The sequence below is a fragment of the Podarcis erhardii genome, assembly GCF_964252035.2.
Source record: "Podarcis erhardii genome assembly, chromosome: 2".
Classification (NCBI taxonomy): Eukaryota; Metazoa; Chordata; class Lepidosauria; order Squamata; family Lacertidae; genus Podarcis; species Podarcis erhardii.
The window spans coordinates 56023432-56045974 of NC_138498.1; the positions used below are offsets into that span (position 1 = coordinate 56023432).

The 22543-nt window shown below is 39.7% G+C and overlaps 1 protein-coding gene across 3 annotated transcripts in view; it reads left to right on the plus strand.

Annotated features, from left to right (window-relative positions):
* The window catches only part of NR3C1 (nuclear receptor subfamily 3 group C member 1), a 52646-nt gene extending 32615 nt beyond the window's left edge, over positions 1-20031 (plus strand). For all 3 annotated transcript variants that reach the window (XM_081852072.1, XM_081852070.1, XM_081852071.1), the window contains 5 exons: positions 131-409; positions 2150-2294; positions 11843-11973; positions 12909-13066; positions 13544-20031. In XM_081852072.1, the coding sequence (XP_081708198.1) occupies positions 131-409; positions 2150-2294; positions 11843-11973; positions 12909-13066; positions 13544-13696 (866 nt within the window). In that variant the 3' untranslated portion in view covers positions 13697-20031. The remainder of the gene's footprint in view (positions 1-130; positions 410-2149; positions 2295-11842; positions 11974-12908; positions 13067-13543) is intronic.
* Positions 20032-22543: the final 2512 nt, after the last annotated feature.

A 22543-nucleotide genomic window follows, 5' to 3' on the forward strand; every position in this document is an offset into this window, starting at 1 on the left:
GAGGCCACAGGATTCCCTGCCATAAGGAGTCTGTTGTATGCCTGCAGCATAGAAGATTGCATTGATTGTGTTAGCAACGCTTTCTGGTTTTATTTTTTAATGTTGACTTTATTTTCTTTAAAATTTCTAGCACGAAAGACAAAGAAAAAGATAAAAGGAATCCAGCAATCTAGTGTGGCTGCAGGAAGAGAGACTGCAGAAAGTCCCACAAATAAGGCTGTTGTTCCTGCCTCCCTGCCACAGCTAACGCCTACTCTGGTTTCCCTCCTGGAAGTCATTGAACCAGAAGTGATGTTTTCAGGCTATGACAGCACAGTACCGGACACAACTTGGCGTATTATGTCAACTCTCAATATGCTAGGAGGAAGGCAAGTGGTTGCTGCTGTGAAATGGGCAAAGGCAATACCAGGTTTGTATATGTATTACATGAATTCTGCTCCTAACCATGGTAGGCCTGGATGATGTATCAATACATTACCCAGGACCGGTATGAGGGCCAATATACCCAGTGGTATATTGTGGGTGAAGCTGCTTCCACTGCCGAGTCCCTCTGCTGTCAGCGCCCAGTGTGAGGGAGGAACAAGCCACAGTGGGTCTCTGCAGCAGCAGTGATTTCACCTGCAACATACTGCCAGGTGAATCAGCAGTTGCACTCTGGCCGTAATGCAACTTGTTCTTCCCTCAGCTCGCACAAGCTGGAAGCAAGGTTGGGGCTCCGTTCCACTTGAGGGAGCCCTGCAAATGGAGGCTCCCTCCATCTTGGGGCAAGCAGGAGAAAGAAGTCTCTGGCCTGCGTGGGTGTGGGCCCCAGCTGAACAGCACAAACAAACTGAGTTGTCGCTGCCCATGAGGCACTGGGGTGAAAGTGCCTCTGCTCCCATGGCGAGAGCTGCAGCAGTTTCACCCTATGCCTTGCGGGCTGGGGCCAATGCAGCATAGTTCACAATCGTGGTTTATTGCCAGATTGTGATGTTGAAAACCAAACATTGTCCAGCCCTAAATCATAGGCTTCTTATCTTACACCATAGAGAAAGGTTTGGTTTCCTGGTTTCCATTTTGTAACAGCATACAGTGGTACCTTGGGTTAAGTACTTAATTTGTTCCGGAGGTCTGTTCTTAACCTGAATCTGTTCTTAACATGAAGCACCACTTTAGTAATGGGGCCTCCTACTGCCACCGTGTGATCTCTGTTCTCATCCTGAAGCAAAGTTCTTAACCCGAGGTACTATTTCTGGGTTAGCGGAGTCTGTAACCTGAAGCATATGTAACCCGAGGTACCACTGTATAAGTTGCAGTTCTACCTCCAAAATAACATAGAGATAAATTTTTCCCTTACTGTTAATTGTTGTGGCTTGCCATGAAAGGAAAAAAATGAAACAAGAACTAATACTAGGATTGGAAAGTCTCATCAACGTCTTCCCTGGCAGGGAAAAGATTAAACACTCTTTTCCTTAATGTTCCTTTTCCCGTGGAAATTGCCTCTTCCAAAGAGCATTATACAAAGGAGAGAGCTTGGTTACATTTCACTGCAATATATCAACTGTAATTTGCATATTTGTAGATATTAATATGGGACGCGGGTGGCACTGTGGGTTAAACCACAGAGCCTAGGACTTGCCAATCAGAAGGTCGGCGGTTCGAATCCCCGCGATGGGGTGAGCTCCCATTGCTCAGTCCCTGCTCCTGCCAACCTAGCAGTTCAAAAGCATGCCAAAGTGTAAGTAGATAAATAGGTACCGCTCTGGCGGGAAGGTAAACGGCGTTTCCATGTGCTGCTCTGGTTCACCAGAAGTGGCTTAGTCATGCTGGCCACCTGACCCAGAAGCTGTACGCTGGCTCCCTCGGCCAATAAAACGAGATGAGCGCCGCAACCCCAGAGTTGGCCACAACTGGACCTCATGGTCAGGGGTCCCTTTACCTTTAGATATTAATATGTATCTTATTAACATTTTTTTGCTATTTAGCATTACTATTTCATAAAACTATTTTGAATCTTATGTCCCTTTACTGAATTTTTGATGCATTTTGACTCTGGACCCTCTCAAGAAGTCATTCTGAACTTTAAGATTCAAAAGTAACACTTTGGACAAGCAGTACTTTAATTACAACAGGAAATGTGCTAGATCTTGTACCTTTTATTTCCAATCAGGTTTCAGAAACTTGCATCTGGATGACCAAATGACACTTCTGCAGTATTCGTGGATGTTTCTGATGGCTTTTGCCCTAGGATGGAGATCATATAAACAGGCTAATGGAAGTTTATTGTGTTTTGCACCAGATTTGATCATCAATGAGTAAGTAGTATTCGAGTCCTTCTCTCTGTATTTCTAAAGCTTGGCTACACTTCTAGAAATGTGTTCTTATAACTTAGGTGCACAATTAGTACTATAATTGTGTATAAAGACTTAGCTTATAAAAAACAATTCCTTATTCATTTTTGAATTTGAATATTTCAGTAACTTGTACTGCTTATAGAACAGTAGAAATGAAGGTATTAAAAAATCTCTTTTGGCTTTTACTTTAATAATGCATAACTACATCTGTCTGTTGAAAATGATAACACCACAGTGGTGTTCCTCCTGTGCAACACAAGTTGGCAGGATGAGAGCCACTGTGGTGCAATAGTTAGGAAGTGTCATACTATGACAAGGGGCACCCAGGTTCAATTCAGCATGAAGCTCATTAGGAGAACCTAATGTGCATATGTTAGTTGGCAACCTAATTTGGCTAAATTTAAATTACCAGAAGCAAGCCAAAGGTGAGGTGGGGAATGATGCGTTGGTTAGGTTTGTTTTGCATCGTGATGATGTCCACAGCAGGATAGTAGTAGTCGGGGGGGGGGCACAAAATATGTTAGCGATGTCTCCCAGTAAAATAGTTGTTAGAATATATGAACAATCCATCTCCACTTTATGATGCTTTGAATATATTAACAAGGTTACTTTTGTGAGTACTAGGGTTAGGTCACAGTTCAATGGATTGGTCAAATATATCTATTAGAGTGCCTGTCTACTATTAATAAATATTCAACTAAGCAAAGAATATATTTAGATTTGTTTGTTACTGTTGAGGTTTTTCTTTTTGCTCGTTACAGCAGTATGCTACAGTGGTGCCTCGCAAGACGAAATTAATCCGTTCCGTGAGGCTCTTCGTATAGCGGTTTTTTCGTCTTGCGAAGCAAGCCCATTGACAGCTTAGCGGATTAGCGCTATTAGCGGTTTAGCGGCTTTTAGCGGATCAGCTGATAAGTGGCTTATCAGCGGATCAGCTGATAAGCGGTTTAGCGGCTTAGGAAAAGGGGGGGAGGGGGAAAAACCCGCAGGAACTTGCAAGACATTTCGTCTTGCGAAGCAAGCCCATAGGGAAATTCGTTTTGCGAAGTGCCTCCAAAACGGAAAACCCTTTCATCTAGTGGGTTTTCCGTCTTGCGAGGCGTTTGTCTTGCGGGGCACCACTGTATTTGGGTACCCTGCATTTCACTATTAGATGAAATAACTGGTTAAAGTAGGGGTGCTATGCACAGTTGTGCTGAGAATCCAAAATGGGGGTGGGTAGGCAGACAGTAGAACGAAGGATAATATAGGCGGGTTGAAATGGCATAACATTGACCTTTTACTGAAATTATACAAATTGATAAAGGCTGAATGCCACAGAGGATACACTCCTCTGGAGACTAATTTCTCTCTTCCCCTTTGACCTGTGAGATTTTTCCACAGACTCCGCTTTTCACATTCTAAAACTGCCATCTTTCATAGTGCATGTTTGTCTTGTTTAATTCAAATTTTGAAATGCTTTAGCTTACTGACACCACAATAATAATAGTTCCATTATCATACCTCTATATTTGTCTAGCATTATTTGTTGACAACTATGAACTGATATTGCCTGGCTACATTGACCTTGTTTTTGCATATGTGAATCCTTTTGTCATAATAAGTTAAGAGCATTAAATGTTCCTTCCACTGAAATAAACCCTTCCCTTCAGATGCCCTTTGCAGACAGTGTTTCACATAATAAACGGTGACACTTCTAATACATGTGATACTGTAGCACAGAATCCTAGTAACACAGTAATGGTATTTGCATGGCACTGTAACATTGCACAATTGAAAAAAGCTCTGAAACAATAAGTAACTAAGTGCTAAATCTTAACACATCTGTTATTTCTGTATTTTGTGTGAGAACAGTCTGTATATTTATTCCTCAAAAGCAAGCCTTTTTACATTTTTGTAACATTTCTGATGGTGGTAGATATTTTCTGCAGCAGGGCCAGAATAGTCAGTTGTGGGATGTTCTCACCACTTTCTGTAGACACTTGGTGCAGTTTCATGAAAAAATTACATACTGTAACAACATAGGTAGATTCAGTTTACGGCAAACCTCGATGCCCTACAAGGATCTTGATGAACAGAACTTGACCTGGCTGTTAAAAAAAAAAAAAAAGCATTCTCAAGTGTTGTGTTATTCTAGTCACCCAAATAGAAAACTTGTATCAAATTCTATTGAGCAACTACAAAAAGGATGGACTATGATCTCATCCTTAATGATTTTGTTCCTCCCTGAAGAAGCCTGTCTTGCATGTTGACCTGTAATCTTCATTACTTGCTTTAGTGGACAAATAATTTCTTCTACTGTGAGGCTTCTCTTTTGCTACAGTGCATTTTGACTGTTTTATCCTTCATTAACCCAATCTTGACCTGAAAGAAACAATGCATCAGATTGATATTGTTTGCGTCAAAAATAGAGGCTTAGTATAACCACCTGTATACTTTGAAATATGACGGTTTCCCAATGAAACACAGTATGTGGAAATTCTATATCAGTCCCTGTATTGAATGCAAACAGTGAATTTTTTTTAAAAAAAAACCTGAGTGATAAAATTATCATAGTTAAATTTATTGTTTTTTATTCTGTTATGTGGATTGAGAAGGAAGCTGAAAAAGTAGCTTACTGTGATAAACTGTGCTTTTCCTGATTCTGATTATTGATGCTGAGGTTTTCTGGTTAACCCACCATATATGTGAGGGCGATCTGGCTGTGACATCTGTCACCCCATTGATCACCAGGGTTGATTTGGCTGACTAGGCAGGTGTCCCCTTCCATATATAGGAACATAGGAAACTGCCTATACCAATCAAAATGGTTTTATTTATTTCTATTATTATTAAAATTGTATACCACCCTATACCTGCAGGTCTCAGGGCAGTTCACAGGATAAACTTCATAACTTAGATGGCATTTAAATAAAGCATATAAGTTAATATAAACCCTCCACAGAAGATTGATGCCTGTATGAAATGAGCTCTTCAGATCATAGTGTAATAGATAATGGATTTTTGTCCTTGCAATCTCGAAGTAGAAGTCTCTTAGCCACCATAAGAGCTAACACAATCCACTTTTTCTGCCCACCCATTAATGCTACAGGGATATACTGTAATTTTTGCTCTATAAGACTCACTTTTTCCCTCCTAAAAAGTAAGGGGAAATGTGTGTACGTCTTATGGAGCGAATGCAGGATGCGCAGCTATCCCAGAAGCCAGAACAGCAAGAGTGATTGATGCTTTCACTGCGCAGCGATCCCTCTTGCTGTTCTGGCTTCTGAGATTCAGAATATTTTTTTTCTTCTTTTCCTCCTCCAAAAATTAGGTGCGTCTTGTGGTCTGGTGCGTCTTATGGAGTGAAAAATACGATAGTTTTAAAGTACATGATCATCTGCAAATACCAAGGATTTCACCAGTATAAAATTGATAAGGGTAGCAACTTCAAACAAAAAGGAATATATTATACTACAAAAACACATAAAAGGTTAAATAACAGGAAGTATCGTAATATGGGAGGGCATTTATTTATCTATAAATGAATGCTTCAAAAAATACCCACCACCTTTCATTAACATTACTTCCAAGAAAATACTGCTGCAGCCTTTTAGTGAGCATCTACATTTACAAGAGACTATGAGGTGCTGCTTACCCAGCTGACAGGAAACTGCATGCAGAGAGACTGTAGTCTTAGCCACCTCCATTGGCCTGTGCTGTTTTGCTGACTCCACATACATAGTCCTTGTTATGCAGCTTGATGGATATCTATGCACTTCTAGTTCTCTGAAGTGAAGGTCTAGGAATAAGTGAGAAAAGGAGAGATACATGAATTAAAGGTTCTCCACTTTCAGTCTCATTTAATGAGGTTAAATGAAGCATCTGATAAGTCAAGTTGTGAGAAATATAGGTGCTTCTCAGAGTAGTTTGTGTATTACGGGAGGGTATCTGCCTTTTCAGACTTTCACTATAATGGGAATGCAGAACAGATGTATTGGCACTAGTTCAGGCGTATGGCTGGCACTTCCACTTGAACTTGGGAGGAGGGACAGACCTCTGTGGAAGAAGTAATCTAGTTTCCCAGTACCGTATTTTTCGCTCTATAACACGCACCTGACCATAACACGCACATCGTTTTTAGAGGAGGAAAACAAGGGAAAAAAACATTCTGAATGAAACAGTGGATGTATCATTTTTGTGCTTCATGCTGTGGCCACAGACATGTGATCTGATGGTGAATTTGGGGTGACCCAATGCAAAAATCCTGAGAATCCCTGTGGATCCATGCTTTTTAACCACGTTTTTGCACCATTGCAGCCCCAGGCAACAGTGGGTGCGTGATTTTTGGGGGGCAGGCTGTAGCCATGGACATGCTATGTGATCTGATGGTGAATTTGGGCTGACCCAATGCAAAGATCCTGAGGATCCATGTGGATCCATGCTTTTTAACCACACTTTAAGTGGGGAGGGAAGGAAAAACACAGAACGGACAAGGAGCACGAGAGGGGTGTGCAGAGAAGCAGCTGGCTAAGAATGCAGGAGAGGGGTATAACGGGAGGGAGGAAAGGAAGGCAAAAGTTTTCCCTCACCTACCCACCCAAGCCAGCCAGCTCGCGCGCGCGCTCTCTCTCTCTCTCTCTCTCTCTCTCTCCCTCCTGCATGTTTTCAGCAGCACGGAGCACAGAGACGACACTCTGCTTTCCCCTCTGCTTGCCTGGAGGGGAGGGGCTTTCCCTGCTCTTTGTTCCGTTTGAGCAAACACAGCAAGGAAACAGAGGTGGGTGGGCAGTAAGACCCTGAGGCAGAATGCAGGAAAGCAGCCGCTTCCTCTTTTCAGGTTTCCCTTCTCCGAGACGCACAATTTGATTTTTGCCTGATTTTTTTTGCCTCCCCTCGCGCCATTTGGCTCCAGGGACCACACATTCGCTCAATAACACGCACAGACATTTCCCCTTCCTTTTTAGGAGAAAAAATCTGCGTGTTATAGAAGGAAAAATACGGTAATTTTTACTCCTTGGAATGCTGATCATTTCCCTGAATATTTGAGCATTTCAATTTTCATAACGTCAGTGTAAATTGTAAGGTGTAAGGTATAAATTGCACAATGAAAATGTGACTATTTCTGAACTCCTAATTCCTGTATCAGTCCATAATGTCTTGCTTTAATCAGTCATGGATGCAATATCAGAGCTTATCTTCCAGCCAAGTGTTGTTTGCTAAAGTCCCTTAACAAAGCGCTCGCTCTGTGCGTGTGTGTATGAGAGAAACAGGAAATACAAGTTGGTAGGCTACTGTATCTTATGAGACTTGCAAGTGGCATGTAGTACAGCCTGACTTGCATAAACTCTGTATTGCACAATATAAATTTCCATTAGTGATGGTGTAAATCTTTTCCACCTCCCATTTGCTAATTTAATTTCACACCTATGGATAACTGTTGGTTAACCAATAATTTTACTAATGGAAATTATCTATGACCTTTCATCTATTAAGCAAAAAATAATTTCAGGTAATTTATCTAGAAAAATAATAATACACAGGGCTTTATATAACCTCTTCTACTATAGCCCTCATAAACTAAAATTACTCAAGGAGCCTGCATAGTAGCCATCCGTCTCAGTTCATTAGGTAGGGGAACCTGGAGAATGACCTCTGATGAACCTGGAACCTGGAGAATGACATCTGATGAGGCATTGCAGAAGTAGCTTTGCCCCAACTCATTTAGGTTATTAAACGTTAAAACGAGCACTTTGAATTGGAACTGGAAACTGACTACAAGGTACTACAGATGATCAAGCACTGGTATGATATAATTATATTTATAGGGTCCCATTCATTCATTCACTCACTCACTCATTCATTTTTTTACTACTACTTCATTTATATGCTGCCCATCTGACTGGGTTGCCCAAACAACTCTAGGCAGCTCCCCATCCATAACTTAGTCAACCTGTTTTGGACCAACTGAAGCTTCCAGACTGTTTTGGAGGGTAGATCTGTGCAGAATGCATTGCAGTAATCTGAGTGGTAGGTTACCAACCTATGGCTAGAGCAAGTTAGCTGAAGCAGATGTAAGGCAATTGTAGAATGAAAAATTGGACCACCAAGATTATATTTATGTTCTGAATAGATAGCTCTGCTTAGGAACCCATAGTCTAAGCTATTCAAAAATACATATACATACTCAGAATAGGAGCAAGTGTATTCACATAACATATACCACAGGGAGGAAGTGGGAATTGTAATTGCAGGGTAGTTATAATGTAATTACACTGCAGATTTGCTGTAGCACCATATCATTACTAATTATTCATTTTCCTAGAAGAGAAGGTTAGCTGTAGGAATGTTACTCACTGTTCATGCTTATTTTATATAATTATTCTCACTTGTACACTTTAAGGCCACAGTTACAAGTAGTCCCTATTCCCAGTGCTCCTTAATTGCACAGTGCAGCTATTTAGCACAATTTAATGGTCAATATCAACTGGTTAGGAAACATTGGTTGATGAAACTTAACAATAATCAAACACTTATCCAAATTCAAAGTACTCATTAAAACAAAAGCTACCCATTAAATTTAGCTGCCAGCTTTCCCCAAGCTGATGTCCTCCCCATATTTTGCACTTCAGATCCCATCGTCCATGACTATTGGCCATGCTTGCTGAAGCTGATGAAAGTTGGGAGAGCCAAAGATCTGGAGACCATCAGATTTGGAAAGGCTGACTTGAGCTATTCTGATCCCTCTGGAAACTCATAAGATGGCCATGAAGGAAATAGGCTTTTCATGTTGGTTGTCCCTAGCATCTGATAATTTATTTTATTGGAGATATTCTTGTTCTGCTTTTTGAGAAAATCCTTCACAAAGCATCTTACATATTTCATAAAAGTTTTTCTTTAAAAAGCAGCTGTTAAGTGTGGTGTAGTGGATAAAGTGCAGGATTAGGACCCGGCATAGCAGTTTTCAAATCTGTAATCAGCCATGAAGCTTACTGGGTGAACTTGGGTATAACTGACTTCTGGTGTTATGTATGCCACCTGGAGCTTCTTGCAGTCAATAATACATAAAATTAGAATAAACAGTAACATTAAAATAACCAGCACAACACAGAAATGATTTGACCCTACCCCAGTTAACTACCATCAATCCATATCCTCACCCATCTGGTGGGTGCTGAAGCAGGCCTTCTGAACTAGATTTTAAGATATAGACACTACTACATGGGTGCAGGCGGTTCTTTGAATAATATTGAACTAAGCTGTTTGGGGCGTTAAATATATTAATGAACACTTTGCATTGAGTTTAGAAACACAGTTCAGCAAAAAGAACCCTAGAGCAGTGCGACATATGTTGGGCCAGTAGTTGGAACTTTTGGAAAGGGATTTTTTTTGTGGATTTTATGTTTAGGGCTCAGATGGAACCTTCAGCAAATTACCGTATTTTTCGCTCTATAACACGCACCCGACCATAACACGGACGTAGTTTTTAGAGGAGGAAAATCCGTAGGCATGCTACCCGTAGGCATTCCCTCCATAACACGCACAGACATTTCCCCTTACTTTTTAAGAGGAAAAAAGTGAGTGTTATGGTGCAAAAAATACGGTACTTCTTCCTCTGCTTTTAGTGTTGAGTTGGCTGGTTGACTGATTTGATTTTAAAAGATTGCCTAAAGGTGGAAAGGCAGGATATCATTCAAGGTGGTTTGCAAACATAATGCCATTTACAAGGGACTCTGCAAGGTCCAGCTCCCTGCACCTGATGTTTGTTCAGGTTCTGGCAGCCTTGGGGCAAATAGCAAGTCCTCCTCAAACCAAATCTGAGAGCAGAGCCAGAAAATGTGCCCTGGATCAGGAGGTCATAGCAGCTCCTGTCACATTCTTCTTCCTACGTTGCCACAGCAAATGTGGGGTCACAGAGTCAAAGGATTTTGGAGTTGCAAGGGATCTAGTCCAACCGCCTGCAATGCAGGTAAATGCAGCTGTACCATACACAGATTGAATAAGCAACATTGCTGTTATCAGCACCATGCTCCAAACAGCTGAGCTATGCTGAAATAAGTAACTGCCCAAGATTACTAAATAGGTTCAATGCAAGTCACTTGTCTCCATCTACTCCAGCAGTCTATTTCCAATAGTGGCCAGAAAATTGCCTCTGGGCAGCTTACAAGCAAGGCATTATGGCAGTTGATGTCACTGGCACCTGGTATTCATAGGTGTGCTGTCTCTGAACAAAGAGGTTCTATTTAGCCATTGTGGCTGATAGGATCCTCAATGGTCTGAGCAGCTTTGGGTGGATTGAACCAAGGAAAGGTATAGTGGGAACAGTTTAACAGGGATGGATATCACCCCCATGTTTTGAAAGTGCTAGTACCTCTCCCTGTTCATTTGTATTGGGGAGGAGTTATACTAGCTCTCACATAAAGTGTGTACTGCATGATAATTGTGGCAAGTAATGATACAGGATTCTAAAATTGCAGGCTTTCAAAGCATCTAAAATATGACCTACAGCTTAGCACATCTTGAGTCTCAAAGCTACGCCCCACATCCTCTTCAAGCAGTAACATATCACAGGGTGTGGGCCTTTCTGCTAGCTACACCCTGTTGTCAAAGTGCAAAAGGGATATAAATTTGAAAATAGAAAAAAGCAATATTAATTCAACAAACGCAGTTCTAAAATTGAACTGATCTTGCTGTTTTCTTAGCCATTAAAAAAATCAGTATTTTATCAGTAAATACCAGTATATAAAATATCCCGCCCAAACATTTAATAAGGTGAAATAAAGTCCTAAGAATTGGCTTAAACTCTAAAGACAAAGGGGGAGACGCTTACATTAGTAACCTACCTTCCTTTGTGGCCAGCCTGGAAATTCAAATATCTTCTCAACAGGCTAGTAGATCAGGGAAAGCGCTAATAAACTGGCTTCCTTCCTTCAATGCCATCCCCAATCCCATGGATTGTCAGAGAAGGAGTAGAGGGTTTTGTTCCTCCTCTGCCAACCCACTCTGTCATCGGTATGGAATTCCTTCCTGGTCATCTATGGCTACAAGTCTAGTTGTTGTTTTTATTGTGTTGCGTTGTTAATAACTTATGCCTAGACGATTTGTAAATAATGGAATACAGTTATACCTTATGCGCCACTGCAGGTTGTGAACATGCATCCCGCATGGAACACATTCGCAACCCGAGCGTCCACTGTACAGGAGAATCCATAAGTGCAATAAGTTTTAAAAGGAAAAGATTGTATACTTATACAGCAGAAAGGTCAGAAGGGAAATTCTGTAAATATCTATTTTACCCTTCATGATAAAATACCATTTTACTATTATGAGTAAACCTTTCACAATAATATTAAAACTGCAGTTTATTTAAAGGCGTTGCTTTGCAACTTCATTTGGAAAAAGTATGCGTACCTTACTAGCCTATCATTTCTGGAATTCATGTAAATAGAGGCATCTCCTTACTGGTAAACAAGGTACAAATTAATTTCTTTTGTACTGATTCAGATGTGTATATTCTATTTACTCCTCAGGCAGAGAATGAATTTACCCTGTATGTATGAACAATGCAAGCGTTTGCTGATGGTTACTAATGAGTTAGCACGTCTTCAAGTTTCATACGAGGAATATCTCTGCATGAAAACCTTGCTGCTTCTCTCTACAAGTACGTGAACATTGGTGATTCCTCTTTTTTTAAAAAAAAAAAAACAACCAAAACCACTTTTTAAAGAGTTCTCCTTCAACACTGATCTGGGAACTGAATTTAGAACTCTCAGATCCACTTTATTAGAGAGTTCTGTGGCCACCACATTTTGTCAGTCTTGGGTCAGCATTTGTGTACCTCATAAATGATAGTCCAAAAAGCATGTTAAAATTATTTTGAAATTAACAATTTGTCACAATATCTATTGGACCAAACCGATTTTGCCACCAGAAATAACTAAAATGTTCAATTCTTAAACGGGTTCAAGCTTTGTGGTAGCTGGAGAGCTGATGAAAGTGGCAATTTGCACATAAGTGCTTGGACAAGGAACCTCTGTTCAGACTTAAGTCGACTCTGATAATAGGTATGAGTCTCTGGTATGTTCAAAGCCCAGTAGTGTCCTGTGGAGGAGAAATTTGCAGAAGCTTTTTCAGTAGAAGGGAGTTTTATTTTTCTAGGTACACTAGAAGAATAAACAGAATCAATAGCCATTTATTTCTTCCTGGAAATACAACCATTTGGAGACACGGTTGATGGATGAATCCAGGAAACATTAATCTCCATGGTGCAAAATCTTACAAGCATACTATGTCTCTATGGACAAGGTCACTTAGAATTTCCTATAATTTGAGAGGTTTGTGCACAAGTGTGGGTACTGGTTTTCCTTGTGCTACATACTGTCTTAGACTACAAAACCAAAACGGCCTTTTAATGGTGTTATTCACAATACTTATTTTATGCAGAAACTCTGAACTCTCTGCAATTGTCTGCATAAATATCCACAATTTAAAACCATGATTCTAACTTCTTTTGTCTTGGTTTACGGTAAATAGAAACATCCTGTTGTAGGACGCTTACAAACTCCGGTAATCTAAAAACTAATCTCAATATTTCAGTTCCTAAGGAGGGCTTGAGGAGTCAGGCTCTGTTTGATGAAATTCGTATGACCTACATCAAAGAACTGGGGAAAGCTATAGTGAAGAGAGAGGGAAACTCGAGCCAGAACTGGCAGCGATTTTATCAACTGACAAAACTTTTGGACTCCATGCATGATGTAAGTTTTGCTTCCATACATTGATTCTGTGCAATTTGAGGATAGTACCAATGTGGATGAAACCTGGTCAATGAAAAAGCCATCTAGGCACAGCTCTCCTGATTGTAAAGCTAAGGTTCTTCAGAAAGGTACCTTTCTGGACTCCCACTGCCCCTTCTAGGCCATTGATTGTAAAGTATTCCAGTAAGTAGGGATGCAGGCAAAGAAGACATTAGTGCGTCCCTCACAGGGCCACTCTGCCACCAACTGCCCTGTGGGAAGGATCCTGATGGCATTTTATATGACAGTATTTCATTGTGGATTTTTATAACAAGAGTTTTACTCATAAACAGCTTTGAAATCTGATTTAAGCCAGCATTCTTTTGTCAGCTTTAATTTGTGCTGTGATATATTTAACGTCTTGCAGCATTTTATATATGCTACACTGTATTGATAATTCAGGCTCCCTTTAAGAAATTATTCTCTTATCATTTGCAGGTGGTTGAGAATCTTCTAAGCTTTTGCTTCCAAACGTTTTTGGATAAATCCATGAGTATTGAATTTCCAGAAATGTTGGCAGAAATCATCAGCAATCAGTTACCAAAATATTCAAATGGGAATATCAAGAAACTCCTATTTCATCAGAAGTGACTGCCTTAATACAGAAATAATGCCTTAAGGAAAAAAAAGTCAATTATAGCTTCTTTTTTACAAACTAAAAGACTTGTTAATTTTGTCCTTGCAACTATATTGGGTGTTCTTGTTTTTGTTTTGTAATTATGCACTACATGTGGTTTACAGAGGGCCAAGACCTAGGTTTCAGAAGCAGATGCCTCAAACTGAATGATTACAGGAAGAAGGAAAAGAAGGAAATATGATTTGGGATTTTCCCTCCAGAAACGCCATCATATTCACAGGATAGGATATACCAAAACAGCAGTGTCAAGTTCAGAATCTACATTGTCAACATTCTGCTAGGAATTTCTGCAGTTGGCTGGATAAAATGTTCTAGGTTTTTGTTTTGGTATAGATTTTTTGTATAGTTAAGGTAGCATTTTGATTTATGCATGTAACATGAAGAAAGTTTACAACTGTATATCGGAAAAGGGAAGTTGTGCCTTTTATAGCTATTACTGTCTGGTTTTAGCAATTTCCTTTAACTTTATATACAGTGAACTAAGCTTGCTCATTTTTTCTTACATAATTTTTGTAAAACGTCAAGATGCCTATTGTACAGCTGTTTTTTTAAAGTGGGGCAGCTCATAGCTTAATGACCTCTAGATATTAATCTTTTAAGTATACTCATGTGAATATAGGTTGACTTTTCTAACCTGATCAAGACTGTCATAGTCACCTTTTAGATGTCACCTTTTAAATTTGGCCTATAAAAATCAGCTTTCTTCAGTGGCGGGGGTGGGGTGGGAGGGATTGAAATGTAATCCAAATCTAACCTGAACACTGGACATGCATACTTTTGATATTGGTCAAAGATTCTGTGAGCTACTTGCAAACTAGCTCTGTCTTAAACAGGTTTGTCAACAGAATTTTTTTTTTTTAAACAAAGCATACTAGATATTTACATTTAATGTGATAGCCATAATTGTAAGATTCTTGGGCTGGATTGACAGTAAAAACATCAGTCTTGACTGCCCATCAGGAAACCTTCAGGAAAATATGCATAATTGTTTAAAAGTTTACTTCTACATGGAAAAATTAACTTTTTCCATACTCAAGTCTATTGCCATATGAGTGTGTACTTCTGTGTGCATCAGTGTATATTATATATACAGTGGCCACAATCCAGAGCAGCTGTCATAACGCAGAACAAAACTGATGTGCACCAAAATTGGCATGTCTGCTGTTCTCCTTGGACATAACTGAGAAGTAGCAAAACCTGTGCTTTTTTAAATTATTTGGAGTACAATATTGATGATCAGTTCATCTTTTTTTCCCACAAGTGCAAAGCTGTGGAATTGCCTCCTCAAGTTTCTCAGAATTGTTGGATTACAGCCAGTGTTGCCGTTCCAGAGAATCTGCTCCCTCCAACCTAAGATGTGATTGGCACTGCCACTTCTTATAACCTATGGGGAAGGGGTTGGAGGATGGCAAGGCTGCCTTAGAGATGATAGTACTGCAGCTCATGCCTCACCAGTGCAGTAGTGCCCTGAGTCCTGAACACACACACCCGAGCCTACCTTTGTAGCAGCTTGTTGAACCCCAGTAAAGCAGAACAATAAGTAGAAAGAAGCCAGTTTCTTCTGCTTGTGGATCACTCCCTGAATTGGGCAAAATCTTGACTCTATTTTAAGTTGATGGTTAATTTCTGTTGACTTCAGTAGTCAGGAACTCTATATGTGTATATACGTACACGTATACATACTTTATATAAATACATATACATAAATATCATTGAATTACAAAAAAAAAAAAATGTAATTATGCCCAGTATATATTATGTTTAGTATTATAATGATTCTTGAAAGATTTTACTTCAAGTAAGATTTTTACCTTTATGCAGAAAATAAAATAGACCAAACTACAGAAAGAAACAAATCTTTTCTGGAAAATAAAAACCCTAAACTTGTGTTCTTACACACCCATTTTCACTTCATTCGTCACCCAAACAATCCTATCTTGTTTCCTGGAGAACACGAAAATTCCGCTACTGATTTAGTGGTGTAGACTAGAGCTTTGTCTCTGTACGTCTCCCAACCCTTCTGCATCAAACTACTAGTGTGCCATAAAAACAACCACCATATAAGTCTTGTGAATTTACAACCATGTAAGTCTTGTGAATTTTTCCTTGTCATCATTGATTTATATTTTAAAACAATTTGCAAGCTGTAGTAGCCTATCCTCTGAGCACCTTAGGAATTCTCAGAAAATTGTAAATGCTACGCCACTCAAAAGAAAGAAAGAAAAAATATTTTTGTTCAAAGTGGCCTGGATATTTCTGTAAAAAGAAATTAATGGGGGTTTAATTACTTAACAGGAGTTAACAATCAAAATGTAATATGATGCTACTAATATTTTTTTAGTTATATTTTCAAATAGATATCATTTGGTAGAGTTTGAAAAGGAAGGAAGGGCTACTACAGCTTTAAAAGCAATTTATCAAATTATTGTAAAATAGCTTGTATAGTGTATCATAAGAATGGTTTTTAGATGACAGATTGCTTTATCATGACATGTGATATATTTTTTCTAGGGGTCACAAATGTGTTAAATGGTAACCCATACAAATTGTGGTTTGTCTGGAAGTATTAATCCTGGCAGCATTGTTCTGAAGTATCTAAAGAGGTACTCTAGTTTTACTTGGTGTGTTTCTATTGTTTGTTTGTTTTTATCCTTTTCCTTTTGCTTTCCTTTTTTGTTTTAAAGGCACTTACCCATATTCGGTGGGAGTTCCTCGGGCTGAAACCTAAATCCATTAGTCCGCTGTAAGAAAAACACGGGAGCTGGAGGTTGAATTTAATTGCCCAGCCCGTGTGCTTGGTCCCCTCACATTCCAGGACTAAACCTGCAGCAGATGTGCAGGTTTATTTGACCCTTCCCCCTATCCCACCCCCCAAAAAATAAAGTAGTGTGTTCGTATGTCCACACTTCTCTATGTATGGGGTTACTTTCACATATAGCCTCACAGAGCACCGCAAAACAGTGAGACAAATTTGGCAGTTAAAATGCATACAGGTACCAGCAATATGTAAATAATAGAGCATAGGTTGTTCACCGTCTACTAAATACATTTCTAATTATTCAACAAAAATGCTCCTGGTAAAATAGGAGTTTTTACCTGAACTATCTGTTTTTAAATCTTTTTTTAAAAAAACAGCAACACCAACAACAAACGTTAAGCTCATAAATGGAAATCCCCAGCTACTTTCAAGTAAAATACTACCTTTTAATAACAGTAATCATTCTTTTTGATCTCTGTGCAGTCCCACAATTGGGTGCTGCACCTATGCATAGCATCTTGAGAACCTTACAGAGCTTTTGTCAAGTAACTCATCCTCTGGTGCTGCGAGCCTCTTTGCAATTATCTGGGGAGGGGAGGGGGGATAGGGCAAGCGCCACCTCCTTGAGAATGTGCTGTCTGCGTTTCTCTCTGTGAACTTTTCCACAGGAGCACCAGCTCCCTGGCTAGGGCTCTAGAAGGTTCTAAACATGTTCTGCATAGAATACAGTTGTGTTATGCACAGATGACCACTCAAAGGATACCAGAAACAGGTAAGAAACCTGTCTCTCTTCTTGAATAAGCTCTTTAAAGTATGTATGTTTTAACAGTTAATCTAAGCTTCAGAGAGTATTTTAACATTAGTTTGCAAACCATTGGGATGAAAATGTGTATTCTGCCTGATTTTAGTTAATGCTAAGAGACTCAAGTATTTGGTTTCAAAAAGGTTCCTGAAAAGATAAATCATGACACCCTGTCTTTATTTCAAAGGAAAAATTGGAAAGTTGAACTTGGGAACTGATGTGTAGTAAACATTTTAGTCCAAGTTTAAGGAAGCTAGCACTGCATCCATGGACAATGTATTTGTGGTGGTTTACCTATACAAGTGAGGTATACAGAAATCAATATTATGACTATGTGCAAACAAGTACTTCAGCAGTGGAAAAGAGGCTCTAATTCTTTTGATTTCATGTATTTTTGCTCAGTTTTTGGACTTTGATTTCACTTTTTAAAAATGCTGATTCTAGAAAAGAACTTTCAATTTAAATGTGCTGTTAAGAATATAAGTACAAGCCATTTAAAGTACATAAGCATCAGCAAAAGGTATGTTGTTTCTTGTCTGGCTAGTCTTTTTCATGCTGGAGAAAATCAGCACTTCAAATAAAGCAGGGAATATTCTGACTTCTGTCTCTTCAGTGCCTTGCCACAACATGCTAACAGAAATAACATGGGTAGCCCCAGATATGCATGCTGTATGTTAGAATTGCACTTGGAAACTAATAGGAATGGCCTTTCATAGGATATGTTAGGGCATGCAAACGGAGAGAGGAAATTTTATCACTTATACACCACTAAAGTAACTGAGAGCCTTAGCCTTAAGCCTGAGCACACTTGCTTCTAAGTAAGTCCTATAAAATCTTTGGGACTGACTTCCAGGCAAATGTGCTTAGGATTGGTTTGCCAATCTTGCCAGCCGTACCGTATTAAACCAAAAATACAGCATTGAGTTTCCTTGAAAACAGCAGAGGCTGGGGAAGTGCGCACAACTGGGGGAACAAGTGCCAGCCTACCTTTAGAAACACAGCCACTTAACTTGACAAAATAACAGCGTCTTAGGAACAGAGGTGGGAAGAAAGCAGACAGTGGAGAACTGAGAACCGAGGCTAGTCCCATTTACCATATTCATATACGCACATCATGTGGAGCGATTACAAATATGCAGGCTCACGAGATAGGATAGCACATCTTCATTTTGTTCAGCATGCAGAAACTCAGTGGGGCCTTAATTCTTCAACCTAGTGTGTATTCCGATGCTGATTATGCAAAGAACTTAACCCTTCTACACTTGCAAAGAATGAGTTAAATCAAATGCTGTCAGGCAGAACCTGTTTTAGTTTTTTTAAAAAAATTAAGTACTATTTACAAAACCATATTAAATGTACAGGTGGGTGGTAGCTGGTGGGGTGGGGAGGTCTGTAATTTCTACAGCTTTTAACATCTCCTTTGAGAGATGCACCCCCCCCCCCCGCTCCAACAGAAAAGCTGGGTCCAGAGCTACAGGTGTGTCTGCAGACAGTGTCTTCTGTTGACAAATAGTGTTATATACTTTAGTGCCAAAGTAAAGTGAAAATAAATCCAAAGATGTTCTTCCGCTTCATCAAGCAGAAGCCCAAGAACTTTTATAGAACCTACCTGGCATACTGTTACACAAATGCTTTCCCTGGTGCTGTGTAAGCTTTTGGACATAAGAGTTAAAATTTTAAAATTAACTTGGGTAGTTAATGCCTCCTTAGCTTTACTGTTGCATCAGCACTAAGTTGCTGTTGTGGTGTTTACACAAAGCTTTTATCATGATGGGGCTGTTTATGCCCTGCATGACATGTCAGCAAATTATTTTGGAGTGCCCATAGAAACATGGGGTGGTATTTGGACATCACAGAACAACAGGCTCCCACTATTTTAAGCAAATGCATGGCAAATGAAATCGATGTCAGGGGAGGGGAACCCTTTTGCATGTTTTGACTAGCCCATGGGGCCAGTTCTGGCCCCTCAAGTGTAGGAGGGTTGAGACATCCGAGGAATGGGTGGCAAGGCCCTGGCGTTTTGAACCCACTGCAAGATAAAGTATGTGCTTAAGTACTTTGTAGAAAGGGACCAGAGTCTCCAGCCTCTTTCAGAATTGAGCCTCATCCACCACTGCCTGGTCAATATTAAAACCAGTTGGGCACAATTGCCCTGAATGTACACACATTTTTATGCTACTGCTGTCAATGTAGGAACCGTACTTTCAAGCAAGAAATAGAGCTGGTAAAAAGGCTGCGTGTGTGAAAATAGCCTCCTTTCTCCCCAACCCACCAAAACCATACAAGCCCAGGCTTAATAGCACGGATTCAATAGTGTGTCAACGTTCTATTTTGTATATTATACAAAAGATATATAATGGGGACAAATCCTATATTATGCTGGTGTATGGCATTATTAAAAAGCTTTTTTTGTTATTTTTATCACAGTAATTTTAAACAGTGTAAAAAAAAATTAAAACAAGTGACTCCTGTTTAAAAATAAAAAGTTGTAGTTTTTTATTCATGCCGAATAACTCTGTAGTAACCATGTCTTTTCACCTACACAGTGAAATGTTGGATTGTAAAATCTTGTGTGGAACTGTTGAGCATTTATTTTTCATTTTAAATTTTGCTGTTCTATTAAATTCAAAGCCACACGTCTGTACAGAAGTTGCAGTAAATGTAAGCCATTTACAGCAATGCTGAATAATGGACAAAATGACATAATAAAAACCTGCTTTTTCATTACATGTTCAAATACCCTTTGAAGTAGGGTTTTTCGTTTTGTTTTGTTTCTTGTACAGTGCGTTGCAGATGGAGTTCAGCCTTCTATTAACCTACAAAAATTAAGGCTGCAATCCTATAAACATTTACCTGGGAGTCTGTGTGTGGTTGCGGTAGAGTACTGTCAGTGAAAATAATACAAGCAGAAGCATGCCAAAAACTTTACTGAAAATTTATTTTTATCTTGCACACGAAACCCCTCCACCATCTTCTCCCCACCTCCCCGCTCCGAATTATCAGGGTGGTGACAGATTCTTGGAATTTCCAAGAGGGTTGAGGGAACAAGCACGAACAGAACAGTTTTATACCTCCTGAGAGCAGTTAATACCTTTTAAATATGACGGCAGTGACCTGACCCACCCTTCCTTATCCCAGTGGGGGCAGATGAAGAATCCAGGAATTAAAGAGGAGCAACCATTCTGCTTATTCCCCAAATTGAACACAAATAGAGCGCTTTCTGCTCCTGAAATAGCCTCCTGAGAATACAGTAATTCACTAAATGAGGAAGGCATGCAACAGGATTTTAAAAGAAATGTGTGTGTGAATGACAGAACCTGAGCTCCGTTGCCAGCTAAGTGAAACAAAACCTCCGGTCAGGGTTAAAGCAGCAGGGTTCACTGCAGAATGAGACAAAGGACTTTCTTGGATAAAATAAAAGCATTAAGTCACAAATGAGAATCTCACTGAAGCCACAGTTTTAAATTAATGGATTGGAACCAAGGCAACCAAAGCTGCTGAAAGACCGTGCTAATGACCTAAGTGAGTTGGCAAAACAACTTAATTTGTTTTAGAAAGAAACAAGTGGACAAATGCAGTTGCGCTTCTAATGAAATAGTTTGGTGAAATCTATAAAACAGTTGCCTTCAACTTTGCTAATGCCGCATTTAAATTGGAGCAGCACCTGCACTGAAATACATAAAAAGAATGACAAAACTATTAACTTGGGAGATTTGGGGGCTGCAGCCTAAGTCTCGCTTTAGCCTCCACAGAGAGCTCTGCAGTGGCTTTCATTTACCTGGGAGTCAGACCCAATGACCTGTAAAGGACAGGCATGTGCAGCAGATTCAGACAGATCCCCCCCAAAAGTGGGGGCACTTTGGACAAATTTCAGGCTTGTCTGAGGTGAAGGGGGATCTCTCCAAAGCACCGGAACTGAAGTTGGGGACCTCTAAAGTGATTCAGGCCAATTTGGATGTTTCAAAATCTACATAAAAGGTGTGCTGGTAAAAATCGCCCTATTTAGGCAAACAACATGGTGGTGTGAAGAGGTGACCATCTAGCTCTTTATTAGAATGATTCTACCAGGTCTCTGCAATCCCCATGCTTCGTGGAAATGTTCCTGAAGTGACATATATTGTTCTTGTATATTCTGTGTTCTTTGCAAGTACTGCTTGTCTTTAAAATGCTGGACATTCAAGTCCTTTTGCCCTTGTGCCACATTTGTTCCTCTCAAATCAGCATTATGAGTTGCTTGTGTGACCTTTAGTCCCATTCACCATTACTTCCTAACCACTACATCCAGCCTACTGAAATCTTGCTGCTTTCTTTCCTAGAGGCACCTCCATAATTTTTGCTATTTCCATAAATTCAAAACATTCTGGTTAACCTAGGCCAGGCATAGGCAAACTCTGCCCTCCAGATGTTTTGGGACTACAACTCCCATCATCCCTAGGTAACTGGACCAGTGGTCAGGGATGATGGGAGTTGTAGTTCCAAAACATCTGGAGGGCAAAGTTTGCCTATGCCTAGCCTTGGGGTTTGATGGCTGAAAGACCCTGGTCACCCTGAAATGATGAGTTATGATAGTAGGCGATTGCTATTATGAGTTTAACTCTTTTTAGAAGTTTCAATTGTATTGTTTTAGTATCGATATGTTGGCCACCATTGTCTGCTTTGCAGGAAGGTTGGGATATAAACACATTTAACGAATAAAAATACCTTGCAAGTCTTTAGTGGAAGAGGATATAAGCGGAGGGGCTATTTTTATTAGAATATTTCCTTTTGAATTCTAAATTTCCTTTTAGAATATTTTGGAGTCCCTCCCAGAAAAATCAATCAGGTCAGCTAAAGCACAGTTAGTGATCATTGAAATATTTGTAAAGCATGCTACAAATTCAAACATTATGCTGCAATAAGAGGAGTGGTTTCTCAAGACTTAACTAGGCTTTGAGAGGAGGGTGTGTGGAAACTGAAGAGCTGACTCATTCCAGGAAAAGACTTCTTGTTGATTCTTTATCTAAAACCAGATGGAATGGTTTGAGAGAAGCCTGCTGAGAGAGCATTTAAGCCAAACACTAATAGTAGGGGGCTAATGTAACAACATGTGAGCTGTTCCTTCTGCCTAGCATGGTATGTCTAAAAAGCCAAAGACTTGCACCCTGGTAGATGAACCAGACATAATAACTGAACTGCATTCCTGTTCTAAAAACAAGTATAAAATACAAAAAGCTGCCTTCAACCTTCCCCTTTTAAAACAAA